A 23,780-nucleotide genomic window follows, 5' to 3' on the forward strand; every position below is an offset into this window, starting at 1 on the left:
GAGTCTCTTAAAGAAGTTCAGATTCTAATTCAGATAACAATAGCACCGCACTCGTGTTCAGTCCCGAAACACAGCTTATTTTAGTGCAGATAACTTTTATACAGGATTCAGACCTAGTCCTGGACTCAGGATCTCTATTGACAGCAACAACTCATTGAAGTAAGCAGCTGATGACGAGGCTGAGTCCACGCCCATGAACCCGGCCTTTTAGGTACAAACGCACTGTAGCAGCTGGATCCATGTCTGGTGAGGAATAAGCAAAAAGACGACTCGGCCTGCTTTGCTTGAACGGCAACGGTGTAGGCAAACACGTAAATATAATGATTTTAGGATGATTTGAATGAGACGTTGAGAAGAGGCATCGGGTGAAAGTTTCTTGCTTCAAACCATCTTATGCCGTCCATTTATTGGAATATGCTTTTTGATTATTTTAACCCACTGAAATAGAATCCCAATAACGAGCTATGCAGCTTTTGACCATTTAACATTAAACTCCCACCAGGCACTTGAATACTACTTCTTTATGGCCTTTACACCCACTGTGTTACTCTGAGGAATTAAGAAAGTATGCCCGTTGATGATGAAGTATTCTCAAACCACTAAGCCGCATTAAAATCTTTCGCTTCAAGTAAAAACATGAAAATCACCAAAACCGCAGTTGCACCGTTTTTTGCCCAACATCAAGAGCAAACTCGTAAAACACGATCGATCGTCTCACGGAGGAGCAATGCATGGAAGTGCCCGAGGAGTAAACTGTTCTCCTGTCGAGGACACTCGCTGTCAAATGAAATGTCTGACTGTTCTTTTGAATCATTCAAGTCCCCTAAAATCCACTTCCCTTCGTTCAACTGATTATTGCACTAGAGGAAACCATCGACGTGATCTCTGTTTACCCACCATCTCAAACTGTGAGGGAAAGAGAGAAATGTGAGATAAAGCACTGAGGGAAATGAATGCGTGACGACGACTAAGATTAAAAAAACATAAGCTTACATGGTTCAAATGATTAATAAAAAAGTCTGAATCATAAAATGTTTCACATAATGTAGAAGAAAAATAACAAACAGAAACAAATAACAGTGTTATACTTTAAATAAAATCCATAGATGGCTGCAATTATATATATATATATATATATATATATATATATATATATATATATATATATGTCAGCCAATATAAACTGCCTGTTTATGTGTGACAGCTGACTGCTAAAGATGAATATTAACTGATCTGAAACCTTGTTAAACAATCCGTTGTTGTGACTTTAAAGGGGCATTCATACCTCGTCGCCAACAGGTGGCAGTGTGCTCAAAAGAACTTCATACAAGAGACTGGTGCTTTCTCACATAAGTGAAAAGTGACAGACAAGAGGAAAACGGAAAATATAAAAGTGGCAACTGGGAGGACCTCCGGTCCAATGAAACAACTACATAACAAAATAAATCAAACACCAACTCCAGAGTCCGACCCTTCCTTCTCTGATTCCCCGTTTGAAATACTGGGGAGAGTCAACAGAATGTAAAAGTGCTGCTGCTCAAACTGACTTGAGGTACTGTAGATGGCAAAAGGAGCAGAATACTACAAGACTGCGCCAAAGGAAGGGAAAAGTACAAACAAACAAGAAAAACAGCCACTAGGCCACAAGTAAAGGAGACAAACAGGGACGAACAGAGAGGAGGGGCAATGAAAAAGGGGCCTGATAAGGGCGAAAATAAACTAGTTGGCTGGTTAAATATTGCATAATAGTGCTGAGTTTCTCTCTCGTTTGTTTTTTAAAGCAGCGTTTTGCATCCTCAGTCCAGTGTGGGGGTGTCTCCTCCCCTCCCTCCTCTCCTCTGCACAGTGTCCGGTCCGGATTGACTAGGCATGTGGGGGGGACGGGGGGGGCGGGACTTGCACATATGAGGACTCCTTGACTGACAAGCCAGGTGTGCATGGTCGTGTCTGTGTGTTCATGTGTGTGTAAAGGGTGGCAATGGTTGGGAATGGTTGGTGTCGCTCAGGCGAAGTACATGGTCCTCAGGGTGTCGTGGTGAATCTGAACAGCTTTGGCCAGCGCCTGGGGGTCCCGACCGTTGCTCTGACCGGACACATGGCTGCCCTCGGCGCTGCAGAGCAGAGGACCAGTTATGCCAGGTGACAAATAATAATGGGACAAATTTGGCACATTATGCATAATGTAACTGCTTTTCCAAAGAATTACACTTCAGAGTTCAAGACCTTTACAACAAAAGGGTCAAAGAAAAGAGGAACCTCTTGTTCATTCTCCACCACTTGCTCTCCCTTTCTCACCTGTCATGTTCTTTGTCCACCAGATGGTAGCGGGCACGGAAGGCCACCAGGTGGGCGTAGTAGGCTGGCGCAGGGATGGAGACTGAGCGGGTGCAGCGCACGTAGGTGTGGCACAACTGGTAGGTGAGCAGCTGGAACTCGTCAGCCGTAAAACAATTGTCGTCCCACAGAACATGGTAGTGGGAGGGCCTGCTGGTGCCCTGGCAGAAGGGCATCGACACATTTGTATTATTAGATTCAGATTACAGCTTCGTCGAAGAGACTTCATAAAATCACACAACTACACTGGTTTACATGCACAAAATATTTAGTTTTTTGCAATTATTACAAAAAAGACAAGATTGCTACTTAACGGTTTACATGGCTAATGAAAATGAATATTCTATTAATATTGCTGTTTGCATGCAGCTGTGCATGCTCCGATTAACATGTTGTGTACAACGCACAGAGCTGGCCGTGTTGCAAACTGCGGTAAAAACCTTGTTTGAGACGTCTATTCCGAAAGCGCTCCATGTTGAAGACTGCTCCTAAAAGCTAATTAATATCAATATTCATATTTTTAAATCCTGAATAATTGTGGAATATTAGTGTGCATGTAAACGTAGTCACAAAGACAGAAAATGAGGGATAAAATATATCATAAACTAAACCTTTTAATTATTACTTTTTTTTTTTATTCAAACAAGCGTTCCTATAAGGATATTATTAGCACCAGGGGGGAAGTTAAAAACAAATAGGTTAGTGCCCTGTTTCCTGTGGCATAATGATGTGAATTTCAATAAGGGATGGTACTGCAGAAAATGGTTTTTGATTGTTGGCACCACTTTGTCAGCTCCTGGGGATCTATCTTCAAATGATTACAGGAAAGGGAAAAAACAAGGGGTATTTCTTCTTCTGAATCCTGTTTACCATCTCTTTGCAAGAATGCACAGCTCTGCAAAAGCAAACAGGTGAAGGACAGTGAGATGAAATCCTGCTGAAAGAGGCAGAGAAGCGTTTGTAGAGGTTGGACTGACCTGTATTCCAGCGTGACTGCAGAGGTAAAAGTCAAACTCGTAGGGATGCGTGATGTCCGTATCCACGGTGGTACCGGCAGGAATGTTTCCACTACGTCCAACCTGACATAAATAATGATCAGTTAGTCCATTAGTTCACCAGGAAAACAAAAACAACTTTAACAGAAAATGGAAGATTCAGGAAAAGAGCAGCAGAAAACAAAGCTTTTAAAGCACTAAATGACATCCGGAGGTAAAAAGTCTAATCACTGAAAAAAAGTTGATGGACCGAGTCAGGCGAAGGTTTACCAAATGCTTCCCAATCAACCAATTAAAAGCCTAATGCTCTAGAGAGCCTAATGCTCTGATCTGCTCTGAAAATAAGGTTGTTACTAGCCGAGTCTTACTCTTGGGACCTTGAGTGCCACTCCAGAGCTCTCAGGTTGCATTGGGCCCTAATGCTTTAATCGAATGTAATTACAGGGGTTAGCAGGGTGAACAGTGCAATTGACAACAAAAGGTAATTAAGGAGGCCCATTTCGAGCACTTAACGTGCTGGCACAGAGCATAAAAATAAAAGAAAGAATATGGACTAACACATAACACACTGTGCTGACTTTAATGGGCAACATTGCTGTGTCGTTCTCAAAGAGACTGAAAGTGTCTGTGCGAGCGGTGGGGACTCACTCTCTCGTTGCGGTCGGCACAGAAGAGTCGTGTGTGGTGGCGTTTTTGCACAACTATGTAGGTGATGCCTGGCTGGTACTCCTTCTCCAGGCTGATGCAGGCCTCACGGATGGCCAGCAGCTCATAATACAGCACCTAAGGAGGAATGAGGGGAAACGAATGTTAATAAAGAAAAATCTTCATACACTGTACAGTTACAGTATGTATTCCTATGTCCTTATCTATGTGTGTTACTTTAGTTTCATGGTGTCCTATCATATATGAAAGATACCTAACATTATAGATGTCATGATAATAAGAGCTACGGAGACAAAGACTACCCAAATTATGACCCTTAAAAACAAAGTAAATTCTGCCAATTGAACAGAATTTTAGGCGGTGACTGCTGTTCAATTCATGCCCCGACTCCACCCAATTGTTTTGTGAAATCAAGAGCTGACCTGTCTGAACTGGCCTTCTGAAACTCCATCCCTGTAGAAAATGATCCTGGTGGGCTTGTAGCGGGTTGACTTGTAGAACTGGATGAGCAGTTCCCGCACCATGGAGGCCAGGTCCTGGATGACCTCCTGCCTGGGCCTCTGGACTCGCACAGTGGCACAGTACCTGCTGGGGTGGGCGTCCATACTGCCTACCACCTGGAAGAGAGACGGTGTGTCAGATACAGGGGAAATCAAACACAAGTTAACAAATTCAACCAATAGGTCAGCTGTAAAATGAAGAAGGAACCTACTGCTGCGATTGAAGGCTTCTTCCCATCTCCAGCAGGTGGATGTGTAACATCCGCTCCCAAGAAAATAACTGGCTGCTGAAACACTGATGGTCTATTAATTGAGAGACATAACAAAGACAATAATTACATTGCGTTACATAACAATATACAGACAGTTTGCTTGCATGATATCCTGTTTGTGACTATAATAAGACAAACTTGAGCCCATCTGACGCAAAAATCGGAACAGTCCAAGCTACAAGCAGCCGTTTAAAAAAAGCATCACTATAGCAGAGCACTGCACCTATGTGAGGAGAAGAATAGCATGACTGACCGTTGGTGAGGCACCAGGATGTTGTTGATGCCTCCCAGCTTCACGTTGATCTTGAGGCAGAGGTTGGAGAGGGTCTGAGGGGACGTCTTCACCACGTTCTTCACCTGGACGCACTGCGTGGCCATGCCCAAGAGGGTGTCTCCCACACGCTTTACCTCAGCTATGGGTGGGTACAAAAAGTGAGCATCAAAAAAAGTGAACAGTCCCAGAGTAGTCCTTACCACCAAGCATTTCTCTGGGCTCGAATGTGATATTTATTTTAAAGCAGTTTTCTAACCATAGACAGGAGTCTTTCCCGGCAGGATGACGATGATGAGCTGCAGGCCGGCGTAGGTGTTCTTCAGGTGTCTGAACATGGGCTCCACGCTGTCCGCTCCCTGGGCGTATTTACAGAAACATGGCTGGCCCTGAATCGGCATCCCGGCATCCTTTGAGATCTTACGCAGCTGGTCTGTGAAACCCCTAAACGAGGAAGAAGCAGGAGGTGATGGTGAAGAGTCAATAGAATGGTGAAGTCAAATCAAAGCTCAGAGCTTGCCCCTCTCGCATGGAAGAAAAAACAAACACAGAAATTGAGAAACATCTGGTCAGGGACTACAGATGAAGACTATACTTTTATCTACCAGTTATTTTTCATGTGCACCAGCCTACTATGTAATGGTGAGGCTTTGCACACTGCTGAGATAAGAGATGCTACCCGTCTTTAAGTAATCCTTTGAAACAGACGTTCATAATTCATGCCAGATTACAAATTATGGAGACAAAATATATAAATAAATTGATCTCTATCATTACAGATCAATGAGACAAATTTAATAGTAATCTAACAAACTACTTTTAAACTTTCATGTAAGTGATCACTGCACACACAGTGACAAAAGAATCTCAGAAAATAACTTTTGAAGACTTTCCAGGAAAAAGAAAACATTTGCATACAACCCTACTTTAGTATTTCTTCCCGACACTGCCTCTGTGTGGCGAAGCAGGCGATGGCCCACATCTTGATCTCCACCCCGGTGTGGAACTGCTTCCCCCTCATGTCCCACACCCCGTGGCTGGGCGTGGCCACCGTGCGGTTCTGAAACAACATTGCAGTCTCACCACATGTACTCATCATTACGTGGGCAGACACTCGCATTCATACAGACCCACGTTTCAACAGGCACACACACAATTACCTTTTTTTAAATCCACAGAACACACACGCACTCTACATCCATACCAAAATGTATTAACACTCATTTTCATACATCGATTCGCACTTTGAAAAATAAAAGAAACAAGTCAGTCAAAGAAACATGCATTAGCACATTTTGCTCATTAGAGAAACATTTAACTTTCAAAAAAAATTAACAAATATAATTTCATTGCAAATGTACAGTGGTGCACTATTTGATGCAATATAGTATGTAAGATGCTATTTAGTGTGTTTAACATGCATAAAACAGTGTGCACAAAGGTGTCATAGTTCTGACTAATACACAATCCAAATGTATTATAGTACAGTAAAGGTGAACAGACAGATGTTAATCCACACTGGGGTTCAGTCTCAGTAAGTTGCTTCTTTATGCAATTTTCAGAAACCTCTTAAACCCACTTCTTTTTGAAAAAAAAAAAAAAACATTGGGAAAATTCTATACACTTAAATATCCAATCATAATGTGGGCATCTTTTTTATTATTAAAAAGAATCCTCGTCACAGAGACAAAAACCTTTCCTGTCCTGTTTGTCTCTCTCAAAAACCCATCAAATTCATAATAGAAAATGCCTTTTTTGTTTTAAAGATGGAATCAAAGTTTGCACTACTGAGACTCAACCACAAAAAAAAAGCCAAAAAGACTGACACCATGAAACACGAACAGAAGCCGGTGAGTTAGTTCCCCTTAGAGATGGGGGGGGGGGGGGGGGGGGAAGAGCGTGTCGGAGAGACTGGGCGTGATTTAAAGGAAGAGTACCATAAAGTGCTCTGTGCTCACCCTGCCGCCGTATTGCAGCATGGGGGCGGGTAGCACTCGCCCCGTCACGTGGGCCATCTCGTCGCGCACCTTGAACTGGAACTCCTGCACAAACGGGTCTGCCTCGTAGTTGGCGCTGCGCACCTGCAGAGACGTGGGGAAATTGAACACAGGGTCAGGCCACGGTAGTGAATGACAACACGAGTAAAGACCATTGCAGCACTGAAAGGTTATAATATACAGCCATGTGTCCTACTCAAGATCCCTGTACCTGCTCACTCATTGTGGCTTGTTCTGTTTAAAAGGAATAGTTTCGATTTCTTTAAGAGCAGAAGCTACATTTATAAGAGGCTGAATTTCCAATGTAGATTAAGATGACACAGTTGTGAATCCTCTGAAGACAAAGTCTATTATGCTAAGTGCTTGTGTTATTGTTTTAGATGAACCTTAAGCCCATGCTTGTAACCCTAATGACACTGGTCTATGTATGGGTATTAGTTTTCCTTCCCTCTCCTGCGGTGTTTTTGTTTTCATTTCTTTGTAGGATGTTTTATGGATGGGGAAAAATGGAATGGTAAATTGGTGACATGCCACAAAATGTCAGGTGCCAGTAATCCTAAAATGACTGCAAGCGTATCTGCTTGTTTCGTTCCTTTCCCCGTCTCTCCAGCTCTGCTATTCCGCCCACACTGCCCTGTCAGTTTCAAGCAACCGCGCATCTAAATGGAAAAACGCCACCACGGTGCCGTCTACAATGATTTCCTGTGAGCAAGTCCGCTCATTTTGCTCCCGAGTGAAGAGATAGGGGAACGTGGTTTAATAAGGTAACAGCAGATACGAAGTGTGCACTGCTAATCTGATGGTGGCCAGAGGCAGTGTACAGTCCGTCAATCTTTCCATAAACAATATGCTGCAGACACTGTAGCAGCCTCACGCGCACATTAAAGCCATTACGACTCTGGTATTTTGTTGACCGTAGGTAGGCCTGCCCTGTAATTGCCAAATGCGATGGACAAGCACACAGACATGCCTCTGTTAACGATATAAAATGAGAATCTGGGAGAGGCGATTACTAAACAGGCGATTTTATATCAAGATGAGCAGCATGGCAACCAAATGTTGACAAGCGTAGCAACGTGGCAGCGTTTTGTCTTTGGCTGCGTCCACAACCCCCTCCTTTAAAGTTACAGCCCCAACAGAGGCCTGACATTTCAATTCAAAACCTTACAGGGCACTGTAGCAATTAACAAGACGTTAAACGGCAGGTATATGATGCACAAACACGCTTTGTTTTTGTGTTCTGTGACTCATAAAATACAACACATTGGGCTGACAATTTGTACTACTTTTGCAAGTGTCTTAAATGGAATGTTTGACATCTACAGTCTAATCAACAGATGTCACTCAATATCATTTCAGTCTTCAAATGTAGCGCCAGAAGAGATGAGGATCCAGCTCACCAGCCGGCTGATCTCCTCTTGTCTGTCGGGTGCAGAGCGAGCTGTGGCTTTGATCATGGTGGAGGTCTGATTATCTGTCAGCTTCTTGATGCACCGCTGACCTGCTACAATGTTACACACCTGCGAGAGAATAAAAGAGGGAAAAGTTGAATCAATTGAGTTGCTATATTTGGCCAGCAAAGGATTGTCTGGGCCAAACTTTATTCAGCTGCCCTGCTGCTTCTTCTTCTTCATCATACAGCTGATACACACCCGGGAGCTGCCCAGTAGACCACACACACTGCAGATTCCATCATATTTGGAGTTATGTTACAGCAACTTGTTCTCTCTCACCTCCAGGGGCAGGTAGGTGTGCTTCTGCTCCTGGCCCACCTGTAGACAGGGCAAATGTGGGTACTTAAGCTGCAGGTTGTACTTCTCCCTGAAGTACTGGGCTACAGTGCGCTCTACAGTCTGACCATTTTCCAACTGTAGCGGGAACCTGCGGAGAAACACACACAAATGATTTGCCTTCGTGAAGGTTAAAATGTTACATTTTTTGGAGAGGTATTATTAAAGCTTTATGATCATAACTGAACATTATAATCTGCATGATGATAAGCTTTATTGCTACTGTTTTAACTAGGTGTGTAATGCAAGTCAACTACTATTTATAAAATCACAGCACGCATTAACAACAATCTATAAGTGTGTAGTCACTACTGTCAAACCTCACAATCACCATCTCAATATCATTCAGTGTCTTTACTCTTAGTATTCTAACATATGGACCATCCTGTGTGAGGGAAATATGGCGTATGAATCCATTTAAGGATATCACACTGCGAGGTATTGTTAAGAGTCAGGAAACACTGAAGATCAGCAGCCACACACAACGGCTACTTCATGACTAATGTTGACCGCATGGTTGTAAGATGAGTCAGCTTTCATCTGGTTTGTTTGGTGGTCAATTGGTAATCACATCATCTGTGGTGTGTGCTCCCCGCCCCCATCCCATCCCATCCCATCCCATCCACACACTCCGCCCAGAGTCTCCTGTTCCCTCGCCCGCCCCGGTGGCTGACTCACGTTTGATGGCTGGCAGGCCGACGGGTCACGTTGCAGACGCGGTACTTCCTCCGCATGGTTCCACAGTGCGTCACCTCCACCTTCAAACCTGGTGAATAACAGAAGGTGTTGGAGCGGCATTACGAATGTGTCTGTGTGTGTGTGTGTGTGTGTGTGTGTGTGAGAATGGCCGTGAGATGTGCTCTCCCTTTCTCTCTGCCCTCCTCACATAATGCATTTTGATTCATTTATTGATTTATTAACTCTTTCTCACACGCAGGCAGACTCTACAGATTACACTCCCATTGTCACCTTTGATTTCTTTGGTGAATTTGACCCGGTGCGAGTCTGTGAGAGGCCGAGGCTGCTCGTCTATGTTGTGGATGTCCAGCACTTCACACATGAACTGGATGACTGGCTGAGCCTTGTAGAAGGCGGTGGCAGACACTGCAAGACGAAGCAAGGACAAAAGTCATTATATACAGAAAATATATATATATCCAAACATTCCACTGAACAACAACAACTTGTTATCCCACTGGCTGCAGTAACATCATCGTTTTAATTGGATGGTTTGAGAATGTGCCTGAACAGAAATGTGTAACCTTCTTATTTTGTCTGTTAATGGTCACTTAGTCTGTTTAGCATTGTGCAAGACTCAGACGTAGGGGAAATTGAATGGCTGGCCTAACAACTGCTGTAACACTTTTCACCAGTTTATAACTCCTTCAGAAGCTCACATGTTCAAAACAATATCTACTTTGAAATGTTCACACAACAAACTGAAACACAGCTTCGATTAACAAAAGCAATGCATGAATACCAGCGAAGGTGTAACACAGGGATGGACTCTGTCTTTTTGAATGTGACATTATTATGAAGCTCTTATAGAGGAGCAGCCCACCATGCTAAAGAAATGTAGCAGGACCACAGGAAGTGCAGTTGATGCAGCACAAAGTCTGCGCGGAGATTCTCTGTGGTCAAACAGCCAGCAGGTTCCTTCTGTTCGGACTGTATTTTCTCTCAATAAATGGAACAACTGAAGCACTGAGGAATAAAAATATGTAACCGCACAGCAAGCCAAAAAAACATCAGAGAGAAATTAAAATCTCTGGGGGGAAAGGGGATATCAAAACACAAAGCAAGATCAAAAGAAATCCAAAAATGGACGGAGAGAGCTGAAGTGAGTGTGGTGTTGTGGTTGAGGAAGTTGCTGATGAATAATCTGGCTCAGCTGCTGTAGAAATGTAAGAAATCTGGCTCAGCTGTTCAGATGGAAGAAATCTCTCTGAGGGTGTGTTTGATGAAAGCCCTGCTAGCGCACATCCATGAGGCAGATGACTGCATTGTACACGCGCTCTGTTACACTCCAGGTTTGCATCCTTCAGCCTTTCACCAACGGCCGGAAGTGACGTCACTCCTAATCGTCCTCTCCGCGCAGTGCGATTGTTTGACAGCGTTTATGCGTCATTCTCGCAAATGTGAAATTGAAAAAGGTCTCGTTTCTCTAACGTTTGCTAAATGTGCTTTTGATCAGCCGTGATAGCGAACGTGGGAAGCGGTGTTTGTTCATGCACATGTATTCAAATGGCTTAATGGTTTGCTTTGTCAGTACACAATGCCATATATATATATATATATATATATATACACAAGAGTAAGAAAACAAATGCTTTGCAAACACTTGGGGTTGTAGTTCGTAGTTGGAGAGACCACACGAGACTTGAGCTGACCAATGGATATCGAAGGGTGAGAGGGCGGGAAAATGAGACAAAGAGAGAATGAGAGGGAAAAGATTCAAATAGAGACAGAGGCTTCAAAGACTTGAAGCAAAACAAAAGGCGTCTCAAGGAAATGCTCCACACAGCTACCCTCCTGACCCAGGCACCACCCACCAGTCTCCCTCACACACACACACACACACACACACACACAAGCCGCCCCCCCATCTCCACAGCAACCGACTAGTCATGTTCCCATCCGACCAAAAGCCCACCTCCCTCCAAGTTCCTCTCGCTCTCTTGTCAGCAGAGACTTGGTCTCCAACAACCTCCTGCAGTGTGCATATGGCAAAAACACATTCTCCATCCCTGACACTATATCTTCCACAAATAATAACAGATTAAAACTGTAGCTCACTATTCCAAGTCACCAAACAAAGTGTGTCTACTGACAATAGGCCAGTGATAAAGCCAATTGTCGAAAACTGCATCTTGAACTTCAATTCCATTTGTTTCCCAAAAAGTGGTTCTCAGCCAGAAGAAGTGGCTCAATTCTGATAAATCGGTCCACAACTAAATGAAGTGTGATGTCAGAGAAGGAGCAATGCCATCACCACGTAAAGCTTAAGTCCTTCAACAGCCTTTACAAGTAATGCAAGCAGCAAGTAGTCTTCAGTTTGATTTGAAAATAACCAAATTAGAAAGATAAATGTGGCAATTCCTCTCTCAAGCCTATCAGGGATGCAAACACGTGTACGGGGAAAAACAAGAGAGCAACCCAGAGAGAAGTCTTTGCTGTAAAAGCCCACATTCGGTGGCCTCTGGCACATTCTGATGCCATTACTTCATCATAATACTGATCTTAATTATTGCATATCTTAATACGTCTGGCTGGTATTCCTACCGGATTGTAAACATGTAGTGAATCATTGTAAAGGGTTTTAGCACACAATCTGTAAAAAGCTTTAAATATTTAAAAACACGCCTAATCCTACCTTTGTAATTAAGAATCATTAGACTTTATTTTTTATTTATTGACACTATCGCTGCAAGTTTTATCATGACAAGCCACAATAATGGATGATGTAATGTTTTACTAGAGACATAAATGCACTCTTAATCAACAGACATAAACAAGGATGTTTTAAGGAGTGTTTTATTCCCATGTCTTGCTTATGTACTAGTATGAAATTAAATTATCTAAGTGGCTGCCACAGGTGTTTTCCTGTAGTAGCCTATCTAATGAGGATGCCCCCTGTCTGTGCAATCAATGCAATTCATTATGTGTTTGTCATCAATTAATTTAATTTGCAAACATTTGTCAAACACTGACGACAACTCAGCAGGGACACAACCTCTCAGAGTGAGCTGGCGGGACAGATAGAGACGCAGCTCTCCATCGTCATGCTCGCATTGTTTTGAAGCGGAGGCTAGTGGTCCGGCCACTCGGCGCTCAGACTGAGCCGCGCAGTGCAGGAAGAGAGCGTTTTGTCACAGACAAACTTCCTAGCATTTGCTGCTGTTTCAGCCACGGTCCATCAAGAAGACTACAGTAAACAACCACGTAACCCATAATGCAGTTCACTCATATGAGCGTGACAGAAATACACTGTAGGCTTCATTGGGGAGATTAGTCTGTCTCCCTTCAGATCCAGACACACACAAGTCGCCCAAATGGCCGTGAAAAAGCCAAAAAGCAAGTTGTTTGCATCCTTAAAAAATGATTGGGTTCCGTGGCAAAGCCCTTCAGTCTGCCCAATGATGAAAAAGCCCCGAGAGTATCCTGCTCCAAATAGCTTTCTAATGAGCGTGATATTGTTAGATTTATGTTAAATACAGCTATTAAATGTCCTCAAACATAACATCACTGAAAGTAAATCAATCATGCACAAATCTCTAAATATAGCATGTATCATGGAGGCTCCATGTCCCTCTCATCCATCCGTTTAATTATTAAAATCTCATTTCCCCTGCGGTGAAAGGGGAGCAGAGAAAACAATTTCTGTGTGACTGAGAAGACATCTTCTTTACAAACAAAGATTGAATTACATAGAAAGTAGTGTGAATGTTGAACGTATTTCAATATTTTTGAAATATGAACAGCTGCATTAGCAAGTAGTCAATAAAAACAGCTTTCGTATCAACAGTGTGTGTGTGTGTGTGAGAGAGTGTGTGTGTGTGTGTGTGCCATATCGAAGCCCTGAAGTGTGGTCAAAACCAGATAAAAGGCAAAGTGGAATTTGGTTCTCACCATCAATGTTGAGCATCATCTTCCACATGGCAGGGCGCACAGATTGATGGAAACCGAACCAAACCTCCCTCCCACCTCCCAGGGGATGGTCATAGCCCTCTGGAGCCGAGAAGAAGGATCGACCCACCGGAGTGTACCTAGAAAAGTAGCAATTAGGAGAAAAAGAACAACGAGATTAAAGGAATGAAAGATGATGGAAAGGTCAAGACATTCAAGGGACAAGATGAAAATGAGGAGAACATGGGGCAAGTAGGATAGGGCGGATGAAAGGAGACAGGAAATGTAAGATTAGTTCAAACATCCTGAATTGTGAATATTATGTCAATATGCGTTTAAACAGTGTCACTGAAACTACATCAGTGGGGCCCATCCACCTCTTATTACTCGGCCCAGGAGACACGTTAATAATCTTATACTGGCTGCATTTTTCCCGGTGAATCGTGGACTGACAATGTCATTGCGATGCTATAACGGGCCCCCGGTGGCTGGGAACAGGGCTGAATGAAAGGTGTGGATATAACCGCTTTTTAATAATGCTTTGAAAAGGATTTTCATTAAGGCGCTGGTGATATCGTGTTCCACGGAGCTCTTGCTGGGGCTTAGCGATGTGATATGGAGCAGAAGATGGTATGATGCCAAGTATGGCGCTTCGTGAGAGCCCGTATAAGCCGTGTTTGATTTCCGTTGGGATCAGAGTGCTGATATTGGTGCCACTATGACAAAACACATATATAGCATTTACTATGAGTATCAGAGTGATCATGTTTTACAATGTGTTCTCTACCTTTTGACTTTACGTTTGCTGACTGTAAATGAAGGTAGGGAGATTGGGGAAGGATAGAAGGGATGTTTCCTTGACTTGATTTTACCTAATAATACAACAACATAGTCTATTTAGGCCACCAGCTGTCATTAAAAGAGTGAACCGAGGAAAACCCCAGCAGCTCACTTCATGGAGGGCAGGTGTCGCAGCACCACATCCACTGCGTGCACCGGGTTGGTGCTGATGGGCTTGTCCAGCTCCAGGGGCTCAGGTACGCTGCGGCCAGTCAGCACCTCGTGGAGCATGTGCCAGCTGACCAGGGACACGAACTTGATGGAAACTTTGAAGGGGCGATCTTTCCCTCCCTCGCCCGGTAGAGTGACATCCAGGTCCACCTGAAGGCGAGACGGGACAGAGGAGGTTAGATCGAGGCAGAGTGAAGTGTGGGTTCTTAAGATGACGTGCATTTATGTTTGCATGTGTGAGACACTGCGGGTATGTTTTGGTTCAGGTAAATGGCGAGCTGTTGAGAGTGTGTGTCTGTATGCACACTAGATATCACACACTGTTTACATTCAGGCTGTGCTGAAGAGGCATGTTTGTGTGTTTTTATGTCTTTTTTTCCCCCACTCACCCCTGCAGGTGCCACAGGTAGTGGGTTGGCTGTGTACAGGCTCCTCTTTCCATCATAGACTGGCCTGCGATCCCCAAAGATGGTCACCTTAAAGTGTTGTACCATTGAGTCGACCACCTCCCTGCACAACACACACACACAAAGTGAGTTTCAGTCATAAGATCACAGATTCAACACAAACTATCTAATGTATCCATCAACAGACTGTGAAACCCTGCGTATTCACTCACTGCTCTATATTAATATTACTGTGTCTGAGAGGTGTAGAAGAAGATTGACAGACGCTATTCAGAGGGTCCAGCCTACCTGTTGACTCGCCGGGGGCACTTGTCAGGCTTGATGTCCACCTCGTAGAGGTAGACGTCCATCTTGGGGATGTCCACCTGGAAGCAGTTGGCCAGCAGCTTGATGGGCTTCCCCATGGTGCCATAGCCGGGCCGCCGAGGCATGGAGAACAGGGACTGGGCCCCAACGGCTCCTGAGAGGAGGACCAATGAAAGGAAAAGTTAGTGTTGATCTGACTCGGGTCATTCAGATGTGCTAAATATATGCACAGTGAGAGGGTCAGGTTATATGTAAAGCTCACTAAAACGCGTGTATATTACACATAGATCAACGCATTTACCACACACACACACACACACACACACAGCATCTGACTCAGGAGGTACATTGTCAGATGAAGCAGTTTTGAAGGCAATAATATAAATGTATGATGCCATAATGTTTGCAATGAGGCAATATGTCAGTTATGCCTTTCAAATAATACAACAAACACAATCACTGTCACATTTTAAAAAACACCAGGGCTGAATGATGTGACTTCAGACGTCAGAAAGGAAGCAACATCAGCGGCCCTCTGAGGCGACAGATGTGGAAACGACTCGCATTTCCGATGATGTAACCTCTAATATTGTGTACGCTATTTTCCTGATATTTCTTTCATGATATTTTTACTATTTTAGGACCAGCAGGCACAAATCGATGCATAATGATGAACCTGGAAAATACATCACTACACATTTGCTCTGGTAATACAATAGAGCAAATGAATGAGTATTAACTGTGTAGAGCTGCTCACAACAGAACATGTGTTTGACAGTTTAAAAAATACACACACACACTCTCACAAAGTCCGTGAGATGTCTTAGACATGAGTCCCTTTGATCTGGAGACCGAGTTCTGTTCAACTGGATGTGTCTCACTCATGTCCGTGCTATTTCTGGGTCTGCTGAAGCTTGCCTTCCACATCACACATGACAAAACAAATGGCTTCGCTGAAGTGCCAATGATGATTTTATCGTATACGTTGCTTTTGTTATGCAATAGCCATCTTCACACACAAACTCAGATGAGACTTATCCATTAGCCTGACAAATGTTACTTTGTGTTTGACCCCCCTCCCACACAGCCTTTTTTTCCCTCCAGTTTTATACATCCGTCTCCACAGCCGTAAGCCTGGCATTCTCTAGTTTTTTTTCAAAACACTGCCCCGAATGTGTCATTGATAAATGAGAGTCATGGTTGAGTGTGATTCATCGCCGATTTGACTCACAGGCTCACATGTGTGGGTGATTTTGGGGTTGAGGGCCCTGCTGAGGGGGAAGTTCATAAAAACCCGCCCCACAACAGTACAGAAACCTTCTGTAAGGCAACAGCAGACAACATGAGCAACCGTTTGTTTACAGTCAGCCTCTGGAAGTGGGTACTCTCTGCACCGCCTCTCTTTTTTCTGTTCCTCCTCTGGGGTGGACAGAGGATGAAGGCCTGGTGTTTGAAATAGCCTGGTGGGATAAAATGATTAACAGAAGAGCGGAAAGTCTGGAATTCCTGCCGCGGCTGTCCCTCTCACACCAAACTAAGTGCACACAAACTTTTGTCATGGTAATTCCAATGGGGCCCTTGGTGAAACTTGTGAGGTAAGCCTAATTTCTCACACAAACTGACTAGCACAAAGAAGGAAGGCAAATATACTGGTAAATCTCCATTAAGGCTACAGAGATGAACGTGTCTACGACGGACTGTGATCCGTCTATTTTCAGCCACCAAAGAGCTCAAACTTCAAGAGGGTCCTCTGTTACTCAGAGCACTTTTTTTCCCTGGTGGTCCTGGTGGATTGCAGGGAGTGGCAGGAACAGTGAGTGGGCCGGGTTGGTGTTTTCCAGCTTTCATCTGCCTCTGAGAACTGGCTTCCGTTCAGCGTGAGTCACAGAGCCACCAGGGGCGGAGAACATCCTCGTGTGGAGCATCCTTGAGTCTACGCGTCTGGATTCAGTAGTGGAAGAACTACACACACATTTTTAAGTTTTGGTTTTTCATCCAGCTGCGCGCATACACACAAACAGACTCTGCCAGTTGGTTTAGTTTCAGTATAAATCAAACACACAGAGGCGTACAGAATTTAGTTTTTGCTCGATTACGCCCTAATAAAACAGATGCAAACTGCTATTATTTTTCACATTCATAGAGACAAATTATTCCTGACACAGCGCAATCTCCCAAGGCCGAACCTCCAAAAGAGTGCCCGATTGCACAGACTAACCTACCACACGGACTACCTTATCACACGGACTAACCAGTGAACACAAATGGGACCTTACCATGCTGCTGGTAGGTGACGTGTTCTAGTTGGGTATGATAAGTAGTGAAACCTCAACCACAAAGCTACACACACATCAAAGGCTTATTGGCTCTTTGTACAGTGAGTGTGAGGATTCAAGGAAACCTCCTCTTGTTGAGAGAGTGTGTGTGTGTGTGTGTGTGTGTGTGTGTGTGTGTGTGTGTGTGTGTGTGTGTGTGTGTGTGTGAGTGTGTGTGCGTGCATGAGCTTTCAGATAATTACAGGAAGGACATGCTTTAACAAACAGAAGAGGGTAGATTCAAGCGCTCTCTGTCCATCAGTATGTTCCTCATTTCCTGAGCCTGTAAACTCAGAGGGTGAGAGATGACAGAAGAAGGGCAAACTCTTCTTCACCGTGAATAAAATTAACTCCATTCGTGGATTTCAGTTAAATTGCAAAGATTGATGGTGTGGATGGAACTTGCGTCTCAAGCCTATTGCATCCTGCTGAAAGAGGAGCTTAAGGGTCCTTCCTAAACGTTGGTAGTTAACTTGAATTTATGTCCCATCCACTATACACGGTATCAAAACATCCATAAAAACTCTTCAAACTACTCCTGTGAGTCCTGCGACATAACCCACCTTCCCGCTGACCAACAGCATGTCCAATATGCTCCGGACACTCATATTTTTGCCTTTTTTTTTTTTTGCTGAACACACAATCACAGTCTGCTGCTTGTGCACTGTGCTGATTTTCTGGCAACCAGCACTTTTCGTTGGCGGATCAGTTTTACACAAGTCAACTGGTTAGGTGAAGAGTTGCTGGAGCCTTCCACGGTTTAAGCAAACCACAAACTTCTAACAAAAAGAAATATTTGTGTGCTTTTCTGACTCTTTGGCAGCTTATTAATGTTGAGTATTGGAATGTTCCTGAATTTGTCAAATTGACCCAAGTGCTGCTCTGGTACAATTGTGCATTTAACACCAACACTTACTATTAAGTTTGATTCTCTTCTCTAAGATTTACTCACTTTATTCGTCATATTAGGACCTAAATATCAAATTTCACATGCTAATCTATGGAACGCACTGCCAGTAACATTAACTAAAGTTGTGTTACTGGTTTCTTTGCATCAATGGAGAATGTGTGGCGAGCACAAGGCTTGACTTTAATTCATTGTAAACAAAGCCGAGTGACACTATTCAGTGAGTTGAGGCACCACAATTGTGCACATGGAGTAAATAAATATCATACAACACACCAATAAGTGTGCTGCCTTTCTTAGCATACGAGTTCTTTGCAGAAACATTGAAGAAACGTGAACTCGTTCCACTCTGCGGCTTTGCGAAACACAACACAGTCGCCCTGTACCCAGTGGGCCGGGAGCCAGAAACACTGGACAGTGAGCAGCGAGGCTGACATCCAGTGCCTGAGAAGCCTGCTCAGCCACAACCCCCAGGACACAAACGTCCACGCTGCTAACGAGTGCACATGTCCTCACATGTACCGGCCCCCACACACACATACAATACAGTTGTTGTGTTTCTAATCCAGAGAGGCCCTGAACTGTAGGAACAGGCACAATGGCGTCTAGTCACGGCAGGCAGGGCCGAGGAACACGTGCACAGACGCACACAGAAAGACCGACGGCTGGCGAGGAAGGATGGACGCGCGTCACACGCCGCCAGGCTCCTCCCTCCTGTTCCCCTCGTCCACCTCAGGAGTGTTTCACCTGGCACCCGTGGGAGTCGATGTCACTCTCTGCCGCATGTAAAACCAGCAGGCAGCCACAGGCTGACAGGCTGACGAGGGCCTGGTCAATCACAACAACGCGGGGAAATGTTGAAATCACCCTCAGGACGAACCTGAAGCTGAGTGATGGCGCGTGTGAGAGGGAGAGTGTGTGTGTGTGAGAGTGAGAGAGTGTGTGTGTGTGTGTGTGACTGTGAGTGAAAATGAAGAGGCGGAATGAGAGTACATGACAGAGAGACATGGGTGGGGGGATTTTGAGGGGGTTAAGAATCGACTGTAGTGAGACGCTGGTCTGACTCAATGATATTATAGAACGCCCAACAGTCTTACGGGTAGGACACACACACACACACACACACACACACACACACACACACACACACACACACACACACACACACACACACACACACACACACACACACACACACACACACACACACACACACACACACACACACACACACACACACACACACAGAGATTCTACTCAGGCAGGTTAAATGGAGCCTTCTGTCCACAGTCTTGCTATAGTCCTGCCTGAGTGGAAAAGCGGACGCGGGGCCAGGGCTTGTTGATTTGGGCGGGAGGACCGCTTCGTCACTCTGAGAGTTTACATGCAGTCTAATAAAATAATTACAACCAAAACAAAATAATACTGCTGCAATAAGAATTTATTTGTAGATGTTTTGAGGTCTCTGCTGCCGACACTGCAAGTCCCCACCCTGATAGATAATGGAGGTAACTTATGCTCATGACATTGAGAATGAGCATCGAAACATCTTTCCAGACGCAATGCTCAAGTCTCCGTGGACAGTCGTCACCCCGGGCTGCATACAGTTTTCATCGGGACTATTTTGCACATAAGAAATTGTCCCAAAATTTGTTCATTTGGATTGTTCAGCTGATCTTTCAAAGTTTTTACAGATTGTTTATTATATGCATGTATGAAAAGGCTCTACTATCTGATTGGAGGAGAGACAAACACAGAGCTGTGTGAAGCCACTTCTTCTTTGGCTTAAGTGTTTGGAATAATGACGAGGTATTTTAAATATCTCTCTCTCTGATTAACAGGCTAACTTATGTCTGCCCCTGACAATACACACAGACTTCCACGTCCAAGTCCCTCTCTTCCTGTCCAGAACCTCCCCCTAAAATGAGCCCCTTGCAGTTCCCCTAAAAAACAGATCTCAGGAGGAGGAGGAGGAAAAGGAGTGTGGTCTGGCTGCTCTGGCGTCTAATCTCTGTGACACATCACCACCTCCTCCTCCTCCTCCTCCACACACACTGCATCCCTTGACTTTCCCCTCTGTCTACTCAGACCACTATGTCAGCCAGAGTTAGTCTACCACACCAGCACATGATTAAGAGTTTTACAGGGAACCTGAGAAATTCCTCCGATGTATTCCACACAGGGCCACAGGATTCACAATACAGTAAAATACATCATTTAAAAAAAGGCTTTTAGAAAGCAAATTTGAAGCAGGTACTTGTTGGTATTTACTGTGTTCCAACTCCTCTAAAGATGCTGAGGGGAAATTAAACGTGTTCTTCCTATTTAAGGAGCAGAGGTTACCGGCAACCCGTTACTTTACCTTCCCAAAACAGGGATTCTCTTATAAATTAAGAAATATATACGATTAAATACTTGAAAGAACACTGCGTTTTGAATATCACTGACAGCATCAGTTACCTGTATTGAAGTAACCAACATTTACAATCGTAATACAATAAAGAAGCTGGATATTTATGATGATTAGTTGGAATGGCATTTCCTTTTCTTCAGCACAATAAATCTCTCTTTAATAGAACGAGCCTGAAGAGCAACGGCAGACTGAATTCTCCATAGAAACCTGCAACAATTATGACAATGGTTCGCCTGATGGCGGGCTGGGGTTGAGGATGGGGGTCGTCCATTGTCAGTGGGCTGCTTGAATGAACCGAGTGTTATGGGGAGAGACTGCAAATCAAGTGCCGAGCCCTCCCTCAGAGTGGACCCCACTGTCTGCACAAAACCCACAGAGAACAAGGCGACAAGGAGAATGACAGGGAGGACAGCGTCTCCCACTGAGGCCCAGAGGAGGAAATAAAAGGCAGTAACCAAAGGACGGGAGGCGGGGTGGCGGTAACCGTCTGTGAATCAAAAAAAAAAAAAAAAAGAGCGGGAAACCCGGGAGTGTGAGAAAGACGAAGGAGGGGGGGGAGGAAGGACATGAGCAAGACATCAGCGGGACAAACAAACAGAAAGGGAGCTAATTTGTGCACTGCTACACTATTCATCTCTCCATTTTAAAAAGGTTGTGTTTAACCACGAGGACTCCACTAACATCAATATCAAGTGACAAGCGGTTTGTAGGCATACCGAAGGGTTAGCACATCAGAACGGATTTGATTTGCTTCGGGCTCGAAAGCCTTGCACTCATTATGTCCCTCGTGCTAAGCTCTCCAGAGCTTCATGCGCTTTTGCTCCGACTACTACCGAGGAGAAGACGGACTGTCGTTTTCTACGCGGGCTGTGCAATCAATTTGCATTTTCTCACGCTACTCCCCAGGCCGCTGACTGACTGACTGACTGATGGAGGGCCCCCTTTTAAACCATTCACCCAGGCATTGGGCTCACTGGTTGGCCTGTGGTGGTTTCTGATATGTGATTGTAAACCAACACACACACACACACACACACACACACACACACACACACACACACACACACACACACACACACACACAGAATTATACAGCCAAACATGACTGACAACCTGACTCTATTAATGCACTAATGTCTTTCCCGAAGAGAAAGCATCGACCACTCTCTTTAATACATGTAATGTAAGACGACAAGAATTGTAATGGCATCAACGCTGATTGAGGATCTCAAGAGTTATGGTGGAAGAAGACACAACTCAAGTAAACATAGAACTATCATAAAACTAAAATACTGTAGCTATAGGAGTAAAATTAAAGTATTTGGTTTAACCTACATCATATTACTGAACAGTTGCAACCAACAGTGCGTTTTAGTCTGTTTTGCTTCACTGTAGACCTACAGTGAAGCACCTGTGCTTGGTTACTGGGGGGGGGGGGGAAAGCACCTTGTGTTCCCTATATGCTACAGATACTGGGATGTGAACAGTGAGGAGCAGAGACGTTAATGAGACAGCAGGCTGCAGAGAGGGATCTCCTCTGACTGCTGTATCATGCATCACCGGCTGATGAAGAATACCTGCCAGTCAGTCTACGGTCACATAAGAGGAAAGCTTCCGTTACAGCAGACAAAGCCGGGGCGGTTCGGACTGTTAAACTGCCACTGTGGCCCAAGACAGGAGCAGTATACCGGGCCGTGGAGTAGAGGTTTACAATGTTAAAATCACCTGGACTAGACAGGAATCTGCAAGGTTACATGAGGTTCTGCACTATTACGAATAACGCCATGAAATACCGTAATAGTGTGGGAGTCTTCCTGATAATGCAGGGGAATACCAGGCCTAATCACAGCACCTGTGTACTGCAGCCCACACACACCTGCAAATGACTTTACAGTGAGTGAGACAGAAAGCCAACTCATCAGTCCCCCTGGGGAATGACTTATAGATTCATTTAGATATTTGACTTTTGAGTTAACATAAGTTTAAGTCAGTCTTGCAGGACTGTAAAGAGTCACTAAGGTTACTTCAATTGTGACTCATGTTTAGGCAAAATAAAACAGCTTCAAGCTTCCCTCCAGGGCTGTCAAGCACCAGCTGGAAACGAACCTCCATCATGCCGGTGTTCTAATCTCACTATAGCGAAACCAATTTTTCTGTAACAACAACTTTGTGAGGAGACGTCACGGATCAATTTACCTGTAGTTCCGATTTCCATTCATGAGGTCTCTGTCCGGGATCGCTCCCCGGATCACTGCAGTCAAACGGTCGGGACTCTTTCCTCCGGTTCAATCCTCCGAGTGTCTCCTTCGGCAGTGCGCCGCTGAATGGCCCGAGTGTCTCCTGGTTCTCTCTGCTAGCTCCTCTCTCTCTCTCTCTCTCTCCCGCAGACTGTCACAAAAAAAAAAAAAGGGGGCCCCACACTAGCGTCCGCACACGGTCAACGTGTCCAATAGGGGTTTCACTGCCACGGAGAAAAGCTTACTGGTTTGCTCAAAACCTCCTGGTTAGCCAAGTTAGCTCGCTAGCCTATAGGCTCAGCGAAGTGGCTGTCAGAGTGAGCTGTCAGGACATCATCATAGCGGGGGTCACCGAGTCCAAACGAATCCCCAACCGAAGGATGAACCAGAGACTACACGGATCCGTGTCTACTGCACAGCGAGCATCGGGGCTTCAGTGATGAGCTAAATGGCTATCTCTGGCTGTTTGATAGTTGGATAATTCTGGCAGGCGATGGATACTTTGATCGCGTTTAAAAACAGCCGTTGACACGGCCCCGTTCACCCAAGCACCATATCTCATCGGCGGCGTCTTCTGTAGTTTGTATCCCCGGTACCCAGAAAAAAAATAAGACGCTGTCAACACCGGGCTAGTGTCCGCCGGTAAGTGTCCCGGTTTTCTGTCTGGTTTGACAGATCAACTCTGCGGAGCTAAATATGGTGAAGTTGGGTTTCTGACACCGACAGGAGGAGG

At 44.6% G+C, this 23,780-nt stretch overlaps 1 protein-coding gene across 1 annotated transcript; it reads right to left on the reverse strand.

Moving 5' to 3' along the window:
- Window positions 1-2,002: 2,002 nt before the first annotated feature.
- Window positions 2,003-23,025, reverse strand: ago3a (argonaute RISC catalytic component 3a). The gene is made up of 19 exons (XM_076106737.1): window positions 23,007-23,025; window positions 15,158-15,329; window positions 14,852-14,972; window positions 14,404-14,612; window positions 13,455-13,591; window positions 9,795-9,929; window positions 9,504-9,591; window positions 8,769-8,916; window positions 8,436-8,555; window positions 6,997-7,119; window positions 5,965-6,098; window positions 5,298-5,482; window positions 5,021-5,180; window positions 4,708-4,798; window positions 4,418-4,612; window positions 3,978-4,112; window positions 3,312-3,413; window positions 2,296-2,495; window positions 2,003-2,111 (listed from the first exon to the last, which is right to left on the reverse strand). The coding sequence occupies exons 1-19, from the start codon at window positions 23,023-23,025 to the stop codon at window positions 2,003-2,005; spliced, it is 2,583 nt and encodes an 860-aa protein (XP_075962852.1).
- Between the last annotated feature and the right edge of the window lie 755 nt (window positions 23,026-23,780).

The sequence above is a fragment of the Anarhichas minor genome, unplaced genomic scaffold (genome assembly GCF_050575085.1).
Source record: "Anarhichas minor isolate MPS153535 unplaced genomic scaffold, ASM5057508v1 ptg000035l, whole genome shotgun sequence".
In the NCBI taxonomy this organism is placed as follows: domain Eukaryota; kingdom Metazoa; phylum Chordata; class Actinopteri; order Perciformes; family Anarhichadidae; genus Anarhichas; species Anarhichas minor.